A 19866-nucleotide genomic window follows, 5' to 3' on the forward strand; every position below is an offset into this window, starting at 1 on the left:
GAAAAAAACAATCTTCCTCCATGAGAAAGCGCACTGGCATTCCCTACCAGTATGCATACGCCATTGATGGCAATTTCAATTAGGCAATGTGTGAAAAGAGCTGGAAGCCAATAGCGTGCTCCGTGTACTTTTCTCCCCGCCTGTAGGTGCCCAAAAATAATAAGGAAGATTACTCACATTGGGCAAGGTACCACCTGCAGGATGCAGACGCATCTAAAGTGGCTGGTCTTTTTTGTGCAGGTTTTTAGTGCATGCGACGGTCCTTTGTTTCGTTAAGCTGTGATCCGCCCGGATTTCCCGCGTACCTGCTAGCCTTCGCGCCATGTGCCCGTCCAGATAATCTTCAAGCATCACAGTCCTGTCCCAAATTCCAGCGACGCCTGTTTCTCGAAACCCTTTGCTGCTCTTCGCGGCTACAACCGAGCGACATCAACATCGTGGGGTTTGTCGGACCCCCCCAAGCGTTCTTTCAAAGTGGGTAAGGGAGCACCTGTAGGATGGAGACGCAGCTCAAGTGACTCGTCTTTTTGTGCAGGTTAGTAGAAAACACCACATTCTTGAAGGCAAGAGAGATTCCTTATGCTTGGTTGAGCTGCCTTCCCGAGAAGTGCTATGCGATTGTGCCAGGGGATGTTTTGAATCGTTCTGCATTCTTGTGCTCATGCTGAGTGGGAACATCGAAACCAACCCAAGTTCGAGTGTCGATGAAGAGCCCAGATTATGATTCCAAATCAGAAAGCAGCCTCCCTTCATTTTAAATCTATCCGGGATAGGTTAGACAGTCATATCGCTGAATCAAACCAAAGGCTGCCTTCTATTGAGCAAAGGATTGATTATTTCGCGGAAACAGTAAAATTGGCAGAAGACTGCAAAGCACTGTCTTGAAGCTGCAGGAATGTATTGCGACGCTATCGAGCGAGGTTCGTCTAGAAAATCACAGTCGGCGTAATAATTTCATTGCGTACGGGATCACGGAACAATACGAAGAAACACCGAATAACCTGAAGATTGCTGTTTTGACCGAAGTCTTGGAAGAAAAATTGGGAATTAAAGTAGTAAGCATTGCACACATTCACCGCTTGGGCCAGAAATTAGTGATTAAGACACGGCCGGTGATAATGCGATTCTTTGGCTTCAAAGAAAAAATGAACTTTCTCAGGAATTCGAAGAAACTCAAGTGTAGAAAAATGTCAATATCAAAAGACTATTCTCATGAAATTCAGAACCTAAGAAAGCTACTGTGGCCTACCGTCAACTTCATCTTGATTGACAGCGCAGAAAAAGACGAGACACTTGAAGTTACACACGACAATTAAGCGCTTACTAAGTAGAAATGAGTTTATTCAGAACGCTCGAAATAAATACTGGGTAAAAAAAAACAAGACAAAGAAACTGAGGAACAAAGTCAGATCAAAGATTAGCTGTGACGCCTAGAAAAGAAATTTTTTTCTTGGTCAGCACAAGGGATGTCTCACTGATACTGTGATCTGTCTTGGCAATGTGGTATGCTTCAGCAATCCCCCGAGTCACTTCATCTTGATTGGCAATCATGCTGAGTCAAGGGAGCCAAGTAAACCGAACATTTTTAATCTTTTGTCGATGACCTGGTTGCTAAGAATTTACGAGTTTTGCGAACCGATGAAGAGGGTTTCTTTGTAATATTGAGAGAAAAAATCTTGCTCGAAAAAGCCGTGGTGGCAAGGGCAAAGAAGTTCAAAATGGTGTCAGTTCAACTGAACAAAATGAAGGATGAGGCAATAACACTTTTGAATGACCTCAACCTGACACGGCTTGCTAATTCTGTAGAGAAAGCGGAAAAGCAAAGCCTGCAAATTTTCTTTTCCCCAAGACATAAACTGGATGTCCCTTTCCCCAGCATTGTGGCTGAAATTCATTCCTGGCAGAAAGTGGTCTCGACCTACCTACACAAGCATATCTCATCGTTGCCTCTTTCCAATCCTTAGCGCGTGACAGATTCTGAAGTAGTCGCTGAATTTTTGAAGAGCATGAACCCGGGCCACTGCAGCGCCTTCAGCATTGACGTTGAAAATTTGTTTTATGCGTTGCCCCATATCGAACTCATGCGCAGAGTCCGTACGCACATCACCTATGATCACGAAATGTCCTTCATGACAATATGCCGAATTACAGTCGATGCTTTCTTGAAACTGCTCGCATTCTACCTTTTTTCCACGTGTGTGGAATGGGAGGGACGCGTGTATCGACAGAAGTCGGGTGTGTGCATTGGCTCTTGATTCGCTCCGGTGCTAAGTGCCATCTTTTGTGTCTAGGGTTGACAGATTTATTGATCTTGACATATCTGCAATGGTGCTGAAGGTCTTTAGGTTCGTCCACCAATACATTGTATTCACTCAAAACGGAACTTAAACCGCCTCCTTTTAGACGTACTAAAGGTGTTTAAGGAAAGAACATTCGGTCTCAAATTCAATTTTGAAGTCCCCAAGGGCAATGTGCTACAGTTTCTCGACCTCCGCCTTAAATTTCTGGACAACCATATTTGCTGGGAATACAACCCAAAGTCGCTCAAGCCACTGCTGCACTTTTCCTCAGGACACTCAAAGCTTGTCAAGAATAGCATTGCTAAGTCATGCATTAGAGCAGCATTATTCAAGTTGTGTCACCATTCAGTCATGGTAAGTGTCGAAGCACATGTCTCTGGGTTGACAATCGCTGGCTATCCACAGTATGTCATTTCCTGGGCTTGCGATAAGATGGCAAAATTGGCAAAAAATGTGAGAGAGCATTCTCCAGAGGATAGGCAACGGAGTAAATTTGCTGCCGTACCTTATATTCATCGCACGGCTCATGCGCTTAAAATGGTTGCTGACCGTTACAACGTTGACGTTTTGTTTTAAACTCCGAATAAACTCAGCCGAATTTCTCGTACGGTAGAACAAAAGGACGCCGTAAAAGAAAGCGCGAGCAGGCTCAGAGAATGCGACATAAGACACGCAAAGGCGATGGTATCCTGCAAGAAAAATGTTGGCTAGAAGATTCCCGTGTCATGCGGTGTGGTGTACATCGGCCAAACCAGCGGTGGCCTCAATACGGGCCTCACTGAGCACCGTAGAGATATAAAAAATAGCACAGGCACTCACCCCGCACGTCATGTGCGTACACACCGGGAAACTGTTAAAACTTGTGAAGTCCTTCTTGGATCAAACATCAGTAATCTTTACCAATCGGGATAAAGTGACTCGGTAGATTGCTGAAGCATACCACATTGCCAAGACCGATCACTGTATCAGTAAGCCATCCCTTGCGCTGACGGAGAAACTTTTTTTATAGAATGTCACAGCTAATCTTTGATCTGATTTTTTTCCTTACTTTGTTTGTCTTGTTTTTATTACCCTGTATTTATTCCGAGAGTTCTGAAGAAAATGCATTTGTGGTTAGTAAGCGTTCGTCGTGTGTTCATTCAAGCGTCTCGTCTTTTTCTGCGCTGTCAATCAAGACGAACCAGTGCGAACATGCCCAACTTGTCGCTCTGCTTCTACCGTCAAAGATATTCGTAAGCCAGAGGATATGGTGCACCTAAAATTCGACAAGCTGGTTGTTAATGAAGACACACATGTTTGGGATGAAGTACGGAATGAAAGATGGGAGCTTAACACGCTCATTGCCGATAACGATAGTAGTGCAGGCTTAGATAGCGACCTTGATCAAGTTGCTTCTGCGTCGAGCTGTATGATCATCCGAAGAAAGCGCAGCAACACTCATCACTAACGAGCAGATAATAGCAGGCCTTTGCGGCTTGTTCCTTTAAATGCCCAAACCTTTGGAAATAAGGCCACTGAGTTAAAAGCGCTCCTTTACGATCACGACCCGCACATTACGTTTCTAACGGAGTCATGGTTGCACCCTGATGTTTCTGATGGCCAAACTGTGCCAACAGACTACGGAATACTGCGTTGTGATAGACCGTCCCGTGGAGGGGGAGTCGCAATTGTGCTCAAGGAAAGCATTAGTGCTACACTGCTGCCGGGTGTCCCTAATCATGAAAGCCTTTTTTGCAAGGTGGATTTTTGTGGCAACGCTGTCTTATTAAGTGTGGTGTATCGACCTCCTAATGCTGCTCTTGCTTTTCTTGAAGAGTTGTGTGATTATGTTCAGCGTTTTCGGGGTGATCGAGTGGAGCTTATCCTGCGGGGTTATTTTAATTGCCTAATATTGTCTGTTTTCGTTTGAATGCTGTGGGTGCCCATTCTAGGCATTGTGAGCTTCTTCTAAACATTGCATTTTCGTGTAACGTCGTTCAGATTGTGAATGTACCAACTAGTACTGTTCATCACCTTCCAACATTCTTGATTTATTTCATTAGCACTGTTGTTGGGTGCGTTTCTCTTGATGTGATGACGAGTGTTTCGGACCATAACCTCGTTTTCTCGGTCTTTTCACTCTCAGTGCATGTTGACACCAAAAAACGCCTAATTGTTGTGAAAGACTTTACTAGAGCTAATGATGTTCGAGTTTTGAATTTTCTACAGAGTCACTTTGATGGCTTCTAGGCTTGAGAGAGTGTAAATGCTTTGTGGTACTCATTCAAAAAAGTTTGTCTTGAATTTTTGACCATGTTTGTTCCTAATGTTATAAAGAAAAAGAAACACAACCCCTGGATCACGCGGAACATAATTCTCATGAAGCGGAACCTGAAGTGGTTGCGAAGGTCTGGTCGACGTAATGTAACTAATGTGGGCATGCTAAGTAGTCAGTTAAGGAACAAGATAGAGCAAGCTAACAAATTTTCTTTACAGTTACATTAGGCAACTTCCTCAATGAAGGAACGAAAAGTTCTGGAGATACATATATTGTAACAAGAGAAGCAATCTTTCATTAGTAGTTAATAGTTTGCCCGTCAATAATCCAAGGGCTATTGAGGACATTTTTAACGGGTGTTTTAAATCAGTGTATGTTTATAAAGATGCGAGATCTTTTTCTAAACCAGTAAGCTATGCTTATTCTATGCCTGATGTCGTTATTGCTCGCGACGGAAATTTCACGACGGAGCTTTCATGTGCCGTTACGCAGAATTGATATCGTATTATCTGTATGCTATCTTTAACGCTTGTTTTTCGCAGTACTCTGTACCATATAAATGGAAAACCACTCGCGTTTGACCCATCTTTAAGGCGAATGATCGTTCCTGCGTGTCCAGTTACCGTCCTATATCCTTAATTTCAAGCAACTGCAATTATTTGGAGCATGTATTCTGCCGATCTTTCACTGAGTTCTTACAAGCGACTGATTTGTTTTCTATAGCGCAACATGGTTTTAGACGCGGTTCATCAACTGTCTCAAAGTTGATTACTTCTTGTCATGACTTTTTCTTACCAGTTAACGATAGACAGCAAATGGGTGCAGTATTTCTGAACTTCGCTAAAGCCTTTGATAAGGTTCCTCGCAATAAACTCATAAGCTTTACTTAGACGGAATCAATTCTAAGATTATCGAACTTATTCGAAAGTATTTTCAAACTTCATAAATTTGAATGCGTCCGCATTGAAATCCCTTGTTACGAGGCGCTACCTTTCACTTCTGGTGTCACGCAGGGATCAGTGCTGGGGCCTATTCAATTTTTAATCTAAATGAATGACATTGTGAATATGGTAGATCCTGAAGTTAAAATTAAACTTTTTGCAGACGACTGTATTCTGTATGCAATAGTGAACTCCACAGCAGATAAACTTAAGTTTAACAATAACCTACGTAACATGTCGATCTGGTGCTCTGAATGGGGCATATTTCTTTACCCTCAGACATGCTTTGTACTCCGAATATGCAAAAAGAAAACGGTTCGGCAACATCCGTACACTATAGATGAAGAGACACTCAGATAATCCTCAGTTGTAAAACATGTTGGAGTTCAAATCCCTGATATTTTGAACTCGGATGCTCATATCGACACTATATGCGCGAGTGCCCTTAAGTCCTTTTGGTTTTTGCGACGCTAACTGCCCAAAGCTTCATTACAGCTAAAGTTGACGGCCTATAAGCCGTCGCCTCGCCTCGAGTACGCCTCTATTAAGGCCTCGCCTCGAGTACGCTTTTTGTTCTTGGAATCCATACAAAGCCAAAAGCATAGCTAAACTAGAAAGAGTACTAAGGATCGCAGCCCGATTTATTTGCAATCGATACAGAAGAAACGACAGCTTAATAAACATCCACTTTCTTTGCTTAGGATCACTTTAGACGAGACGCACAGAGGCCAGACTGAAGTCGTTGCCTTTAATATATAATATTTTAATCAAAATCAATAGTCATCAGTATATTATTCATGTTTCCCATGCAAGTACACGTCATAACAATGGCAAAATGATTCAAGAATATCGAGCTTCTAGTAATACATTTAAAGACTCATTTTTTGTGAGCACAATTGCCAACTGGAACAAACTGCCGAATTACGTAGTGTATAGCCCGAATGTGCAAACATTTCTTGCTAACTTGAGAGCCATCACTGTGTGAACTTCTTTGATATGTATGTGTATACTGGAATATTCACACGACCTTATTATATGTCTGTGTATGCAAGTGTTTTTGTATTTTTTATGGTCTTTCATTGCGACATTATGTGCTTAGCTTGTTGGTGTCAAAGCACGCTCTGCAGTACTAATAAATAAATAAAATGAATAACAACCAAAAATCAGCGGTCCAATTCATGCTGCGCCTAGATTACCTCGTTGCAGGAATGCATGCATGCTGGTCAATGCTTCAACAGAATTACAGATATTTTATGCGCACGACGAGCCAGCCACACACAAAACCATCACATTCGAAGAGAGTAAAGCGGATGCTACAAGCCCGTGCGAACACAGACGAGAGCACAGGTGAGAGAGCATACGAACTTGTGCTCGAACTCTAAAGAGAGCCCATAATAAAAAAGACACTTCGTTCGTTCTAAAAGTAGAAATAGCGGGTACGTTTTGAATGTGTCTGTTTATCATCTCGTTATGATGTGCACTCATAAGCGAGTAAATGTATTTTCCATATGGCGTCTTTTTTTAAATTTGCTTTCCTCCTTGTGTTTTGCTGCACAGGAAACAAGTGCCAGATTACTGTGCCATTATCATAGTTAATAAATAAATAAATAAATACTTTATTCACTCCAAAGAAACAATACAAGACGCGGACGCGCCAAAGCCTCAATTGGGCTTGTAGGGCGCCGTCCGGCAGCAGCAACAACCTCTGTTACCAAATCAATTCTTTGTTTTGTGTACATTAAAACATATGCACTAGAGCTGTTCAAGCTCGGCAATAGCATCTCGTAACTGTCTGCGAGTGTTCAAGTTGAAAACATTATCACGCATCTCATTGAATATACATGGGATATAATATGACCTCATAGACATACCAAAATGAGTTCGCACTGCAGGGACAATACATCGAGAAACTTTTCTTAATGGGATTGGTTTAACGTTGTGGAACCGAAAGTCAGAGTTCCAGAAATATCTGAGTACAGTGATTTGTTTGAACACAATGTCAAAGGAAGGCAGACCTGAAGAAAGGAATACACTTTGCTGTTTATGGGGTATTGAATAGATGACACTCTTAGTCATATTCTTGCGAATACGGTTTATCCTATTTTTCCATGTTGCAGAACATTTGAAGAAACAGCACATGCCATATCTCAGCAGAGAATACCCCAGAGACTGTGCAATTAAACGTCTTATGGCAAATGGCAGGTAGGCCCTTAGAGCATAGAGCAAGCATGCGACGCCTCTAAGCTTCTTACTGAGGTGTGCCATGTGCGTGTTCCAGGATAAATCACTGTCAAAGTTAATGCCAAGGTATTTCACGGACGGAACACATGTAATGGGGTAACAAGAACATGCAGTGCAACTGGAGCTGTGCAAAAAAAAACCGCAGCGTTTTTCGGGACTGGCTTGTGTGCATTTCTAAAGCACACTAGATGAGTTTTTTGGGGGTTTATATCAATCAGGTTACATAGAAACCAATCATATAGATTAGTAGCGTCCGGTTGAAGTTGACGGAGTGCGCAAGAAAAATCTGTATTAGATGAGATGAGGATGGTGTCATCTGCATATTGGTAAATCTGTGATGAAGTTATAATGCCGGGGAGGTCATTAACATAGAGATTAAATAAGAGGGGTGATAAGATGGATCCCTGGGGAACACCACTATATAAGTCTATAATTCTGCTTTGCACAGGTCCAAGTTCCACCATTTGAGATCGCTGAGACACATAATTTCTTAGTAACATTTGAAAAGGACCACGAAAACCATAGCAAAACAACTTTTCACAGAGAATATCATGGTGAACAGTATTAAATGCCTTCCTGACATCAAGAAAGAGACCAAATGCCACTTCATTTTTATCAAAACTAGAATGAACGGAATCCGACATCTTTTCTAATAACGTTTGGGTACCAGAACCAGCAACAAATCCGGATTGATGTGGGCTAAGCACGTTATGCCTCAGCAAAAATGCTGACATTGTACATAAGACGTGTTTTTCTAGAATTTGTGATATACACGACACGATAGATATTGGGCGATAATTCGAGATATCATTTCTTTTGCCACCCTTGTAAAGTGGTATAACACGTGCTTGTTTAAGAGAGCATGGTAAGAAGCCACTTTCAGTCATATCATTTAACATAAAAAGAAGGACACACTTCAAGCTTTGGAAGTTTCTGGAAAAGTCGCTGATAAATATTCCATCAATTCCAGCTGATTTGTTATGCCGTAGACTGGAGATTATGCTGAAAAGATCTGGCTCTGTTATGTGTGGAAGAAATGCTGAGTCAATCACAGAAGAAGGAAGTAACGGCGAGCGTGATGTGGCACGGGCAATGCGCTGTTCTTTAGAAAAAAAGTTATTAAAATCATTTGCCAAAGAGGATGTCAAGTGACCAAAACTATGCTCGATTGCGTCCTTGACCGGTCTACGCTGGCGCCCACGTAGTTCATTCACGATAGCCCAAGTTTTGGCCACGTCATGGTGGCAACTGCGAAACTGGCTAGCATAGTAACGCCTTTTAGAGGACCGAAGAAGAGCGGTTACTTTGTTCCTAGCAGCCCGAAATTCATTTCGTAAGTTTGCATTTTTTGGTGAAGCGCGACATTTTGACCACAGCGCTTCTTTGCATCTAATGCCTGCGAGAATGTCAGCTGTAAGCCAGAAGCATTTATTATTTCGTTTTTTGACAATGATACTTTTTTTGCAGGATTCTTTTAAATTTTTAAGAACCAAAACAAAGTTATCGTAGGCTGTATCTTTGTTATTTTGTGATATAAATGAGTTCCAGTCGAAGGATGACACCTTACTGTCAAATAGTTTTCGATCTAGTAAAGTCATAACACACCTGCTATCATTAGGTTTCTGTGCAGAATCGACCTTAGCAAGGTGGCATAGTGTAAAGTAATGATCCGCTAATTTCTTTCGAATGACAGCTGCCATAACATAAGACAAGTCCGACGCGCGTACGTTAACGTGGTCTATGCAAGTTTTACACAAACTGTTATTTACGATCTCTTCTCTAGTAGGATCTGAAAGTAGTGTTTTTATACCATGATCCGCAAGGGCATTTAGGTAGTTTTGCGCAGATGCTTTCTCAGGTTTTAACAGATCAATATTCAAGTCACCCATTATGCATAGGTTACCATGGCTAAACCTTTGCTTACAAACGTCACGCAATGATGTGATAAAATTAGCCACGTTTCCAGACGGTGGTCGGTATATGATAAGAAGATGACTCGAAATGTTGCTGTACGAAATTTCAAATCCCATTGCCTCTGCAGCGTTGATGGAGATATTGATATTGGAAACCGATAAAGAATCCTTGAAGAAAACAGCAATTCCTCCACCCTTACCCATTTGGCGGGTAAGGAAATGCTCCGTATAACCCGGAAGCTTGAACGTGCAGGTAAAATGGTCAGCAATATTTACCTCTGTGAAAGCAAATACGTCTACTACTTGGTAAAGGTCTTGTGCGATTACCAGAAATTGATTCCAATGTTTTCGAATACTTCTAATGCTAATGTGAAGAATTGTAAGAGAACTCAATGAAACTGGATGGAACGATTGGAAACAGACGTCAAAACTTGAAAAAGAAGCCATAGCAGTAATAGTGAATTTCCCTACGTCATTTTGTCAATGTCTGAAAGAGACGCGATTTTGATAACGGAAGCCCCCACTTCTTTTCTGGCGAAAACTTTGCCATTCTTGACCCAGACAAATTTGAAAGATTTTTCCTTTCCTCGGATTCGAGCTTTCCAGAACAGCTCACTGTTCATACGGGTCAAGTTTTCATTGAAGAAAACTGAGGAGAGCTTGTGGGACTCATTTAGCGTCTTAAGTTTGCTTTTTACCTGCAGCCATTTTTCCCGCAGGCTCGGGGACGAAAACCTGACCAATACGACCGGATTCTTCCCTTGTCTCGATGATAGACGGTGCAAGGAGGCTATCTCAGATTGGTTGAAGTCACGCACTGCAAGTGTTTCAGCCATCTGCGCAACTTCAGCCCGCAGGTCTTCCTGTGGCTGAACTGGCAGTCCGCTTATCTCTAGATTGGACAGACGGCTGTACTGTTCACTTTCATTGAGTTCCCACTGAATTCGGTGAATCATCGAAGCCTGTTCGTCAATAGTCCCTTCTAGAAATGCAACCTTTTGCTCAAGCGTCTTTGTTGCCTGCACGGCATCGTTGCAAGTCGCAAAGAGCGTGTCGTATTTGGATGCAAAGAATTTTACTGATGTTTGAACCTCAGTAACTGTCGTTTGCAGGCCTTGAATTGTCATGACAAGCTTATCGAGCTGCGCCGGCAGAGCCAGGAGGCTATCTATGCTCATCTTCAGTTCAGAAACAACCATCAATTTTTCTTCCAACGCAGCCACTTTTTTAAAAACGTCCGATGGTTCTTCAGTTGGCTTATCATTGGGTTTCACGGGAAGTGACTCCCCGCGACACACGCGACATCGCCATTTTTCACGTTTTCCTGGTCCCATGGATGAAAATGTATTCTCGGAAAGACCGGAGCAGTCACCGATATGGTGCCCAATGCTACATTCGCAGCAAACAATTCGTTTTCCATCTGTAGGTAGAGCCTCATTACAAACCCCACAACGTGCCATTTTGAACAGTCGAGAATAATATTAGCAGGTGTAGCAAAGCACACAATATGACAAGGTACAAATTGCACAGGTTGCAGTCGGCGGCATAACGAGACAAAAGGCTAGTGATGAGTTTTCAGCAATGCTCACCTGTCGTACACAAAGATTGCAGTCAGTTCGCAGCAGAAGGTTGCCGCCGACTGCGAAGGTGAACCAGGTGAACCACGGTTTTATAGCTGTCTAGCGGCAGCAGTGCCGCCTCCAGGAAGCCTGGCAGGGATGGTCCTTCCGGTCACGCTGTCCCGAAGTGGACTGATTTGCTGCGCCGAGCTGTCTAGTTCTTCCACGATATGCGCAGGATAATGGTATCAGGTGGTCGTCGGAAGCAGTTACCTGTCGTACACAAAGATTGCAGTCAGTTCGCAGCAGAAGGTTGCCGCCGACTGCGAAGGTGAACCAGGTGAACCACGGTTTTAAAGCTGTCTAGCGGCAGCAGTGCCGCCTCCAGGAAGCCTGGCAGTGATGGTCCTTCCGGTCACGCTGTCCCGAAGTGGACTGATTTGCTGCGCCGAGCTGTCCAGTTCTTCCACGATATGCGCAGGATAATGGTATCAGGTGGTCGTCGGAAGCAGTTACCTGTCGTACACAAAGATTGCAGTCAGTTCGCAGCAGAAGGTTGCCGCCGACTGCCTAAGCTAACAATTACAAGCGGAAGGGCCGTTCTATTGCAAAGTGAAGCGCCTATTATCTGCATGCCATCTGGTAAGACGGTATTGGGGCAGCTGTTGCTGCAGAAATCGCTTTTTCGGGCATGGCTGCTGCCTATTTCAATTTTTTCCTATAGATAATGAATGTTATGAATTCATCAGAATGGTGAGCACCTGAAATTGCTGGTTGTACTCTGAATACAGTAAGTTCTATTGAGGACGAGCACTTATTTAAAGTTTCTTTTTCGTTGCAGTGCCAATGGTACACCTGATAAGATTTAATGTGTACACACACGTAGCATAAAAACTCAACTTGAATATATACAAACGTTGAAGGAGTATAATGCTTTTCAGAAATCAACGAAACTTCCTATTGCACACTACTTATCTCCAGCGCTCCCAAGCCTGACATCTTTTTGTCAAGTAAGCCAGTACGGCTGAGAATTGCTTCATAAACGATATTGGGCTAAGTCAAGCAATGTTTACCAGAGCAATGTGAAACCAGGTGATTGGTTATCCGGAAATGAAATGTGGGGTAACTGTCTCGCTTCTCGATACACACCTCCACCGCGCCGTGAGGGAGGGAGGTAGGTGGGAGTGAGAAACGAACGGGGTGCCTCAATGGAGGTCTCCGGCATAATTCGACCACCTGGGGATCTTTAACGTGCACGGACACCACACAGCACACGGATGGCTTTTGCGTTTTTTCTCCACCGACAGGCGGCCGCCCCGGCCGGGTTCGAACCCTGGCACTCCGCCTCAGTAGCCAAGCCTCCTAGCTAGGAGCCACCGTGGCCGGTAAGAAAAATGGGGTGAGATGGGAATTGTACCCTTCAGAAACATTTTTGCAGCAGTGTAGAAAATATTTTAAACATTGATATTGCCTTATAAATATCTTAATTCGTTCTGTTGTCAGAATTCATGAATAAAAATCACACTTTTCCTTTCTGCATTCTCACAAAGCAAAAAGTATCGACTGGGATTTTAAATTAGAGGTAAGAAACATGATTTACAATATTGTTTCACAGCGGAGCATTGCTTACAAATGTAGGTTATTTTACAATAAACGGGGCACATTAATATTATTGTCTATGGGATCTCATAAAATAGTGAGCTGTTGAAGTTATTTTTCACTCCATGCCTCAGTAGTGAACTCATTTCATTTATTACATAATTTAGCTGCTATTTCTGTTCTTCGGGTCTGCAATTTCGCACTAACAACCTTCAGTTATGCGCACTCTCTGCTCCATTTTCCGCCCACGTCTATTTTTTTCGCTTATATTCGGCGAAAAATACTATTTCTTTTGTTTGTTTTCTAATTACCCATTCCATTGTTCTGTTTCCAACCCTACGCGTATAACTCTTTCCGGTAACACAACGCTCTGCATTAAGATCTCTTATTGCAATGCAGTACATTTGTCCAAGCGTAACAGTTAACAAACTGTACACCTAGAGGCGGTGATAGATCAAATGATGCAATCGGCAACATTACAGACCTTGACTCCGGCGTACATCACATTGAAGGCTTCAGACACTGCACAGACCTGAATGGCCGAATACTCGGCTTCCTTAGATGCGTTGAGAAAATAGAAATTTAATTCGAGCTTGCATGCAAACAGCTGCTCATTCACAGCACGGTCGAAAATATCAAGGTACAACCCCTATACGCACCATTAGACACAAAGAAATTAAATCAAGCGTGCACCTACTACGTCTAATTGGTCGGTTATAGAAATAGACAAGCGAGCGAACACGTTTGGCTTAAAGAAATGCAATCGACGCATCGCCTAGTGTGCAATAATTGCTAACGTCGGTGACATACAAATTTATACATGGAATGGTTCTACTAAAACTAGGCACCTCCCTGGCTTCGGCGTGAAGTGCTATGTGTTAACGTCCTTTTGATGGAGGCGATAAACTTAAGGTAATTCAGGACAGATTCGGCTCACCTGGTCAACCTCTCCCCACGCTTCGCCCTTACGAGGCTGCCTGGCTGCTAACGTGTAGACGAGAGGTGGCTCTTCATTCGAGTAGTCCACTGCCCGAGGTCTTGTCCAGGTGACGAGGAAGTCACTTTGTACTACGTCTATGCGAGGTGAAGCGCGGAAGGCCCCTGATGGTGGCCTACCGCTCTCAGTAGCTGGCCAAGCTGCTGTGAAAGAAATATTAGAAACAAATGGATCCGCTTCATCGTATGTGCTGTTCGTAGAGACCGCAAACCTCAAAGTTTTATTGTTCTAATGAGCAATAATAAAGTGGCCACCGAATGCAGTGGTTGCTGAACCTCGCATTACTCAGAGGCAGTCGTCCTCCAAGCTTCGTTAACTACCCCAGTAGAGACAGGTCTTATGAGCACCGTCTAGAACCTGATTTCCTGATCTACGTGCGTTGCATATATCAATATTCCTCACCAATTCTAACACTAATGCCGAAGACCACGCCGTGCGCCAAGGGGTCATCGCTTGCCTGTAACCTGTAGAAAGTATCGAGCACGACGTCTGACAAGCAATTTTGGGTGGTCACACCATCTACATGTCAAATACTCAGAGGCAGCCAGGAATGAGGGAAGACTAGTGAAAACTCACTGCTTTCCTACGGTGTCGTTGAAGCTGGCATAGGCTGCATCGCGCGGGGCCCAACACTTTCCAAACACTTTGCTAAAGAACCGTAAAATTTTTAAGCGTACCTTTCGGCGACATAAACGTATGGTCTGTTCTGCAGTTAAATTGGTAAATTAACAAAATGCACGGCGTTAATTTAAGAAAAAATATTCTGCCTTCTCAGAGCAAACTATAGCAGTGCCGCTACATTGGAACTCCTGTAGGTGTATACCCAGTTTTTCACATTAGTTATTTACGTTTTGTGTGCACGCAGCTTATTGACCTTGTGTGCTTCTCACTGAACGCCCCACAAGTCGAAAGCATTGTTATGTGTAAAGACTGCGTACCCCATTAATTATACGGAGAAAACATAAAATATGTAACGCAGAAAGATACGTGCAAATATTTGAAACTTGACACATCTCATGACTACTTTCTACTGTCGCATAAGTGAAAAAAATGGAAATCTGGACCATTTGGTAGGTAGTCAAGAGGAGAACCAGTCAAAATGAACAAGGACAAGAAGAGAGGCGTGCACGAAGACGACTCGTGGTGTACGTGGCATTGTACACAACCATTGATCATGGTGCACGTCTCTCTTCTCGTCCTTGCTCTTTTGACTGCTTGTCCTCTTTATCGCATTGTTCTTTGGGCAGCCTTGAGCGCCCGTGTGGTCTTATTGATGTAGGTAACAAATAAACAATATTAAAAGTGCAATAGAAAAGAATAGGCGAGATGGGTTCCCTGCGAACCTTACTGTGACCTGTATTGCAAAATTAGATAGCCGCGTCATTACAGCAATAAAGGACCCGGGCAATGTTATCTCTCCTGGTTTTCTCGCCATTGCGTCGTTGGCCTTACTTTGCCTGGTATTCAGAACTTCTGAAAACTAGTCAATCTTTTTCTTCTTCCTTTTATACGGTTCGCGATACTCATTACAGTCATCTTTCGCGTCCCTTGCAATCGCTTTAAAGCACTGAAGAATCATTGGGGTTTGAACTTCGTACTTAACTTGTGTTCAGTGCGTATGCATAAAGCCTTTATTTAATTTTCACATGCTCGCACCAAGATTGCTAACGGCGTGCGCTCATTCATTTGTCGCCCTCCGAGGTGCAACAATGCTTCCTAAATTGGAGAGAGCGAGAGATAAAAACGTTTAATGCATAGAATGTTTGGGTGGGCGCTCATTATAGGAGCCCACTGGCTTTGCCTTCGCTTTTGCCCGGTTCACCAGCCAGAGCTGGTCCTTCGAATGTAATAAGCTGGACAACGCCGCCACTCAGTCCTCAATTGTTGTGTTACTGATCCTTGGTATAGCTGAGTAATTTCTTCCATGCCCATACCATATGGTAAAACTCAGCAACTTCGCCCATAGAAAAAGCAGGAGAACAGACGAAGAAGAAGGCGAGGACAACACGACCGCTGACACAAACTCAATATATTCGCAAGCTTTGATAATAGAGTGCCACGGGAAATGCTTACCTTTTGATTTATTATGAAATGCGCAAGCAGCTTGACATCCAGGGTACTGAAAAGAAGGAAGCGAGCTATGCATTTTAATGCGAAAGCACTGTTTGCCTAAAAAACACGAAAACCCAGCGTCAGCCAAACATTGGCGGCGTTACAATACATGCGATCGCAAGATACGGAGTGACGTCATGAAGGCCGAAAAATACGAAATGTTAACCAGTAATAGTCAGTACTAGTGCTCTAAACTGCGCTAACTACAAATGTACACAACAGAATTAAAGTATAATGGGAATAGAATTGGAATGTAATTAAAATAGCATTAAAATAGCACTGGATTGCATTTAGAATAAAATTAAAATAGCATTGGAATAGCGTTCAATTGCACTTAGGATATAATTCTATTAGAACTGAAATTACATTCGAATAGAATGAGAATAGAAATGGACTTGCACAGCTTTCACATTACTCATTCCCAAGTTTCTAAAGTATCCGCACTTATTTTGTCATGTTTGCGCTCAACATATCTTTCAGTCAGCGTTTCAATTACTTATCTGCACAAACACACTGTACGCAACATTTTTATACACCCTCGTCTATCCTAACATACGTTTCTAAAAACCCGGCACGAACTGTACATTTCTCGTACTGTATTATCGATGCAGTAAAAGCACGTTAATTCGAACTTCGAGAGACCACAAAAATAAATTTTCTAATTATCTGAAGTTCTAATTATCGAATGACCTCGAAAAAACTGTCAGGAATCGCTTTCATCGCAATTTTTGGGGGAATGCGGGGGGGGGGGGGGGTTCTTGCAGTAATGCCCCTGTTGGAGACGTGTGGCCTGTACATTATATAAATTCCCTATGGATTTGCACACGTGACGGAAGCCAACCGTCACCGAAACCAAGGAGCATGGGGGATTTTTTAATTAGTGGTGTTGATCAATGGGCGATTAACAATTTTACTAATCAAAGATACTTAGCAAGCAGAAGAAAAAACAGCCCAATGCCGCCGGTGGTATCCGAACCCACGGCCTCCGAGAATCGCATCAGGTCCTCTACCAACTGAGCGACGGCTGTCCAATCTGCTTTCAGGGCAGTTGATATAAAGTGCACCCTAAGCTGGGTGGTTTGGAAGAACTTTTTGCTGGGCTAGATGGTGCATGTTGTATAACAAATTGGAACTGTAGCGCAACCAAGACGAACGCAAGAAATGGGCACACAGGGCTAGCGCTAAACTTCATCTAACTTTCTTCACTGGCAGCGCAGCAAATATAAGTGAAAACCAGAGCACGTGTAGATACCAGATCACACACACCACTATAAACAGAATTGTTCAAGATATGCCATCTCCGATTTGTATAGATTCACAGACATATCGCTAACACAGCATACGTATCTCTTCCTTTTATGAAATGCCTCCAGTATTTCCCTTGCCCTAGTATCTTCGCTTCTACCTAAAATCCTTATCTCATGAAACCGTGGTTGGCACTTTTGCAGGATTGGCAACTAGCCTGCGGCAAATAATCTGCCGCTAGAGGGCACTCAAAACACTCAGAAAAACAGGTTGAAGCGCTCAGGTCGCGGCCGGCTGGGCACCCCAGTTCGGAGAAGTGTCAGGTGGAGGACGAGGCTCGTCGATCGTACAGTGCTGTAGTGCAGCGAGCATTGAGTGAGAAAAATGCGAACGAAATGAAAAAGGTTAAAGCGGGCATGGAAACTCGCGACAATAGCGTACAGCGGCAGGAGAGTCAGCTAGAGCGATCCGGAGGCCAACAGATGGAATTAGGAAGCGAACGTTTGGGGCACAGGAGAGTTCTGGTGGTCGGGGACTCGAATGTAGCGAGGGTTGAGGGAGGCGTTCTGACGGCAGTGAAGGCAGACAGGCGGGTGCAGGTGGAGGCTCAGTCGGGAAAGTGCATGGTGGATGCAATGGCCAGAGCCCGGGAGGTGGTGGTGGGTAGCATGGATGGCGAACACCTTGTGGTCATCCATGCTGGTCTCAATGATGTACTGCAGGGGAGGAGCCAGAATCTTGAGACGCAGTTGGAGGTGGGGATGCGTAGGCTTAGAGAGGCCTCTGAGAGTGTGCATGTGACCATATGCACAATCCCAGAGGTCCAGAGGCAGGCTCGCGAAACGGAAAGGAGGGTCGTGGAGACTAATCGGGTAATTAGGCTATTGAGTCGACGACTAAGATACGAGGTGATGGAGGTCAACAGGGAAGTGTACGAGGTTAGGCCCCACCCTTTTGCACAGGATGGCATCCACTACGGTGGTGCCACTGGCAAGAAGGTGGGTAGTAGGATAGGTCGCCAGGCAACAGCTTTTTTGGGGGGACCCAGAGCTCTGAAGGAACCAGTGTAGAGAAGGAAGAATTAAGATCAAACGGACAATGGAACCATAGGGGAAGAAAGAGACGCAAGCGCCAGGGCCAAGTTAATTCAGATATAGGTTTCATTAACATGCAAGGTGGCAGGAATAGACTGAAATGGGAGGAAATAGAAGAACAGTTAAGACAGGAGGAATTAATGGTATATGGTTTAGCGGAAACACATCTTAGAGACATGGAGCAACCACCCTGTAACCCAGACTACGCATGGGAATATTGCAATAGAACAGAGGGCAGCAGAAAGGGGGGTGGAATTGGGGCATTCATTCATAAAAGTATGAATTTTCAAAGGGTTAGACTGGGATGCAGGGAACATTTATGGCTAAAAGGAACAGTGGCAGGCAAGCAAACACTCCTTGGCTTTGTATACCTGTGGACAGGGGTTAATGCCAAAGAGGAAAACAGGAAAATGTTAGAATGTATTGCAAGCGACATTGATGAGCTAGGAGGACAGGGCGAGATAATTATATTAGGCGACATGAATGCACACATAGAAGACCTGGATGGGTACACGGATTCGACAGGAAGCATGCTGCAGGACATGTGTGACAGGCATGATTTAGTTGTATGCAACAGCACCGAGAAGTGTGAAGGGCTCATAACATGGGAGGCGGGGAGTCTGCACTCGACGATAGATTATGCACTAATGTCACAGAGGATGTATAACAGATTAGGGGTAATGAGCATAGATGAAGATGGTTCCAGAAGTCTAGGTAGTGACCACAAGCGTATCAAGTTGAGCTTCAGAAGAAAAAGCAATGTAGGACTGAATCAAGATAAACAATCAGGGGGAAATTTTTACTCAGAAAAGCAATTGGAAGTAGCAGCCAAACAAATCGAGAAAGTAATTTTTGAGGATAGTGAAACAGAATGGACTTATACCAAATTAACTCGATTACTGGAGCTAGAGCTAGCTAAGGTGGGAGTAAAGCTAAAAGGGAAAAGATGCAAACCCAAGAGTTGGTGGGATGAGGAGGTCAAGAGGGCAATAGAAAAGCGCAAGGAAGCATCCAGGGAACACAGATATTCCAAGAAGAGGGGGGAACCAAAACCCGATGTAGACAGAAAATGGGATACCTTCATAAAGTGTAGAAGGGACGCATCCTATTTGATTAATGAGAAAATTAGAAGAAAGGGTGCCCAATGGATGTCAAAAGTAAATAAAAAGGATAGAAAAGCAGCCCAAAAATTCTGGAAACATCTAAATGCAATGAGTAATAAAACTAGGCTAGAACAAAGGTTTATTGTTACAGATGAGGGTATTCGGCTAGAAGGGGATGAAGCAATAAAACACATAGGAACAAGGATGACGGAAAAATTTTCAGCAAAACACGTGGTACATAATTTATCGAAGGAGGATAGACCGGTTACAGCAATAGCTTCACTTGAGCAAGGAGAGTGGGAAAGGGCAGAGAAGAAGGTTCCTAGTGGCACATCAACAGGACCAGATGGTATCCCGATTATGTTGATAAAGAAGTTAGGACCAAAATCCAAGCAAACATTAATACAGGTAGTGAACAAAATGATAGTGGATGAGAAAGTCCCCGATGAATGGCGAATAAGTAGAATGAACATGATATATAAGGGAAAGGGGGACAAAGCAGACG

At 43.5% G+C, this 19866-nt stretch overlaps 1 protein-coding gene across 3 annotated transcripts in view; it reads right to left on the reverse strand.

The window, feature by feature from the left end:
• LOC144132301 (uncharacterized) overlaps window positions 1-19866 on the reverse strand; it is a 429694-nt gene that overhangs the window by 236860 nt on the left and 172968 nt on the right. For 2 of the 3 annotated variants that reach the window (XM_077664612.1, XM_077664611.1), the window contains exons 4-5: window positions 15881-15926; window positions 13748-13950 (exon numbers count right to left, since the gene is read on the reverse strand). In XM_077664612.1, coding sequence (XP_077520738.1) covers window positions 13748-13950; window positions 15881-15926 — 249 coding nt within the window. The remainder of the gene's footprint in view (window positions 1-13747; window positions 13951-15880; window positions 15927-19866) is intronic. The other variant, XM_077664613.1, reaches the window with a different exon arrangement.

This window comes from Amblyomma americanum, chromosome 5 (genome assembly GCF_052857255.1).
Source record: "Amblyomma americanum isolate KBUSLIRL-KWMA chromosome 5, ASM5285725v1, whole genome shotgun sequence".
Lineage (NCBI taxonomy): Eukaryota > Metazoa > Arthropoda > Arachnida > Ixodida > Ixodidae > Amblyomma > Amblyomma americanum.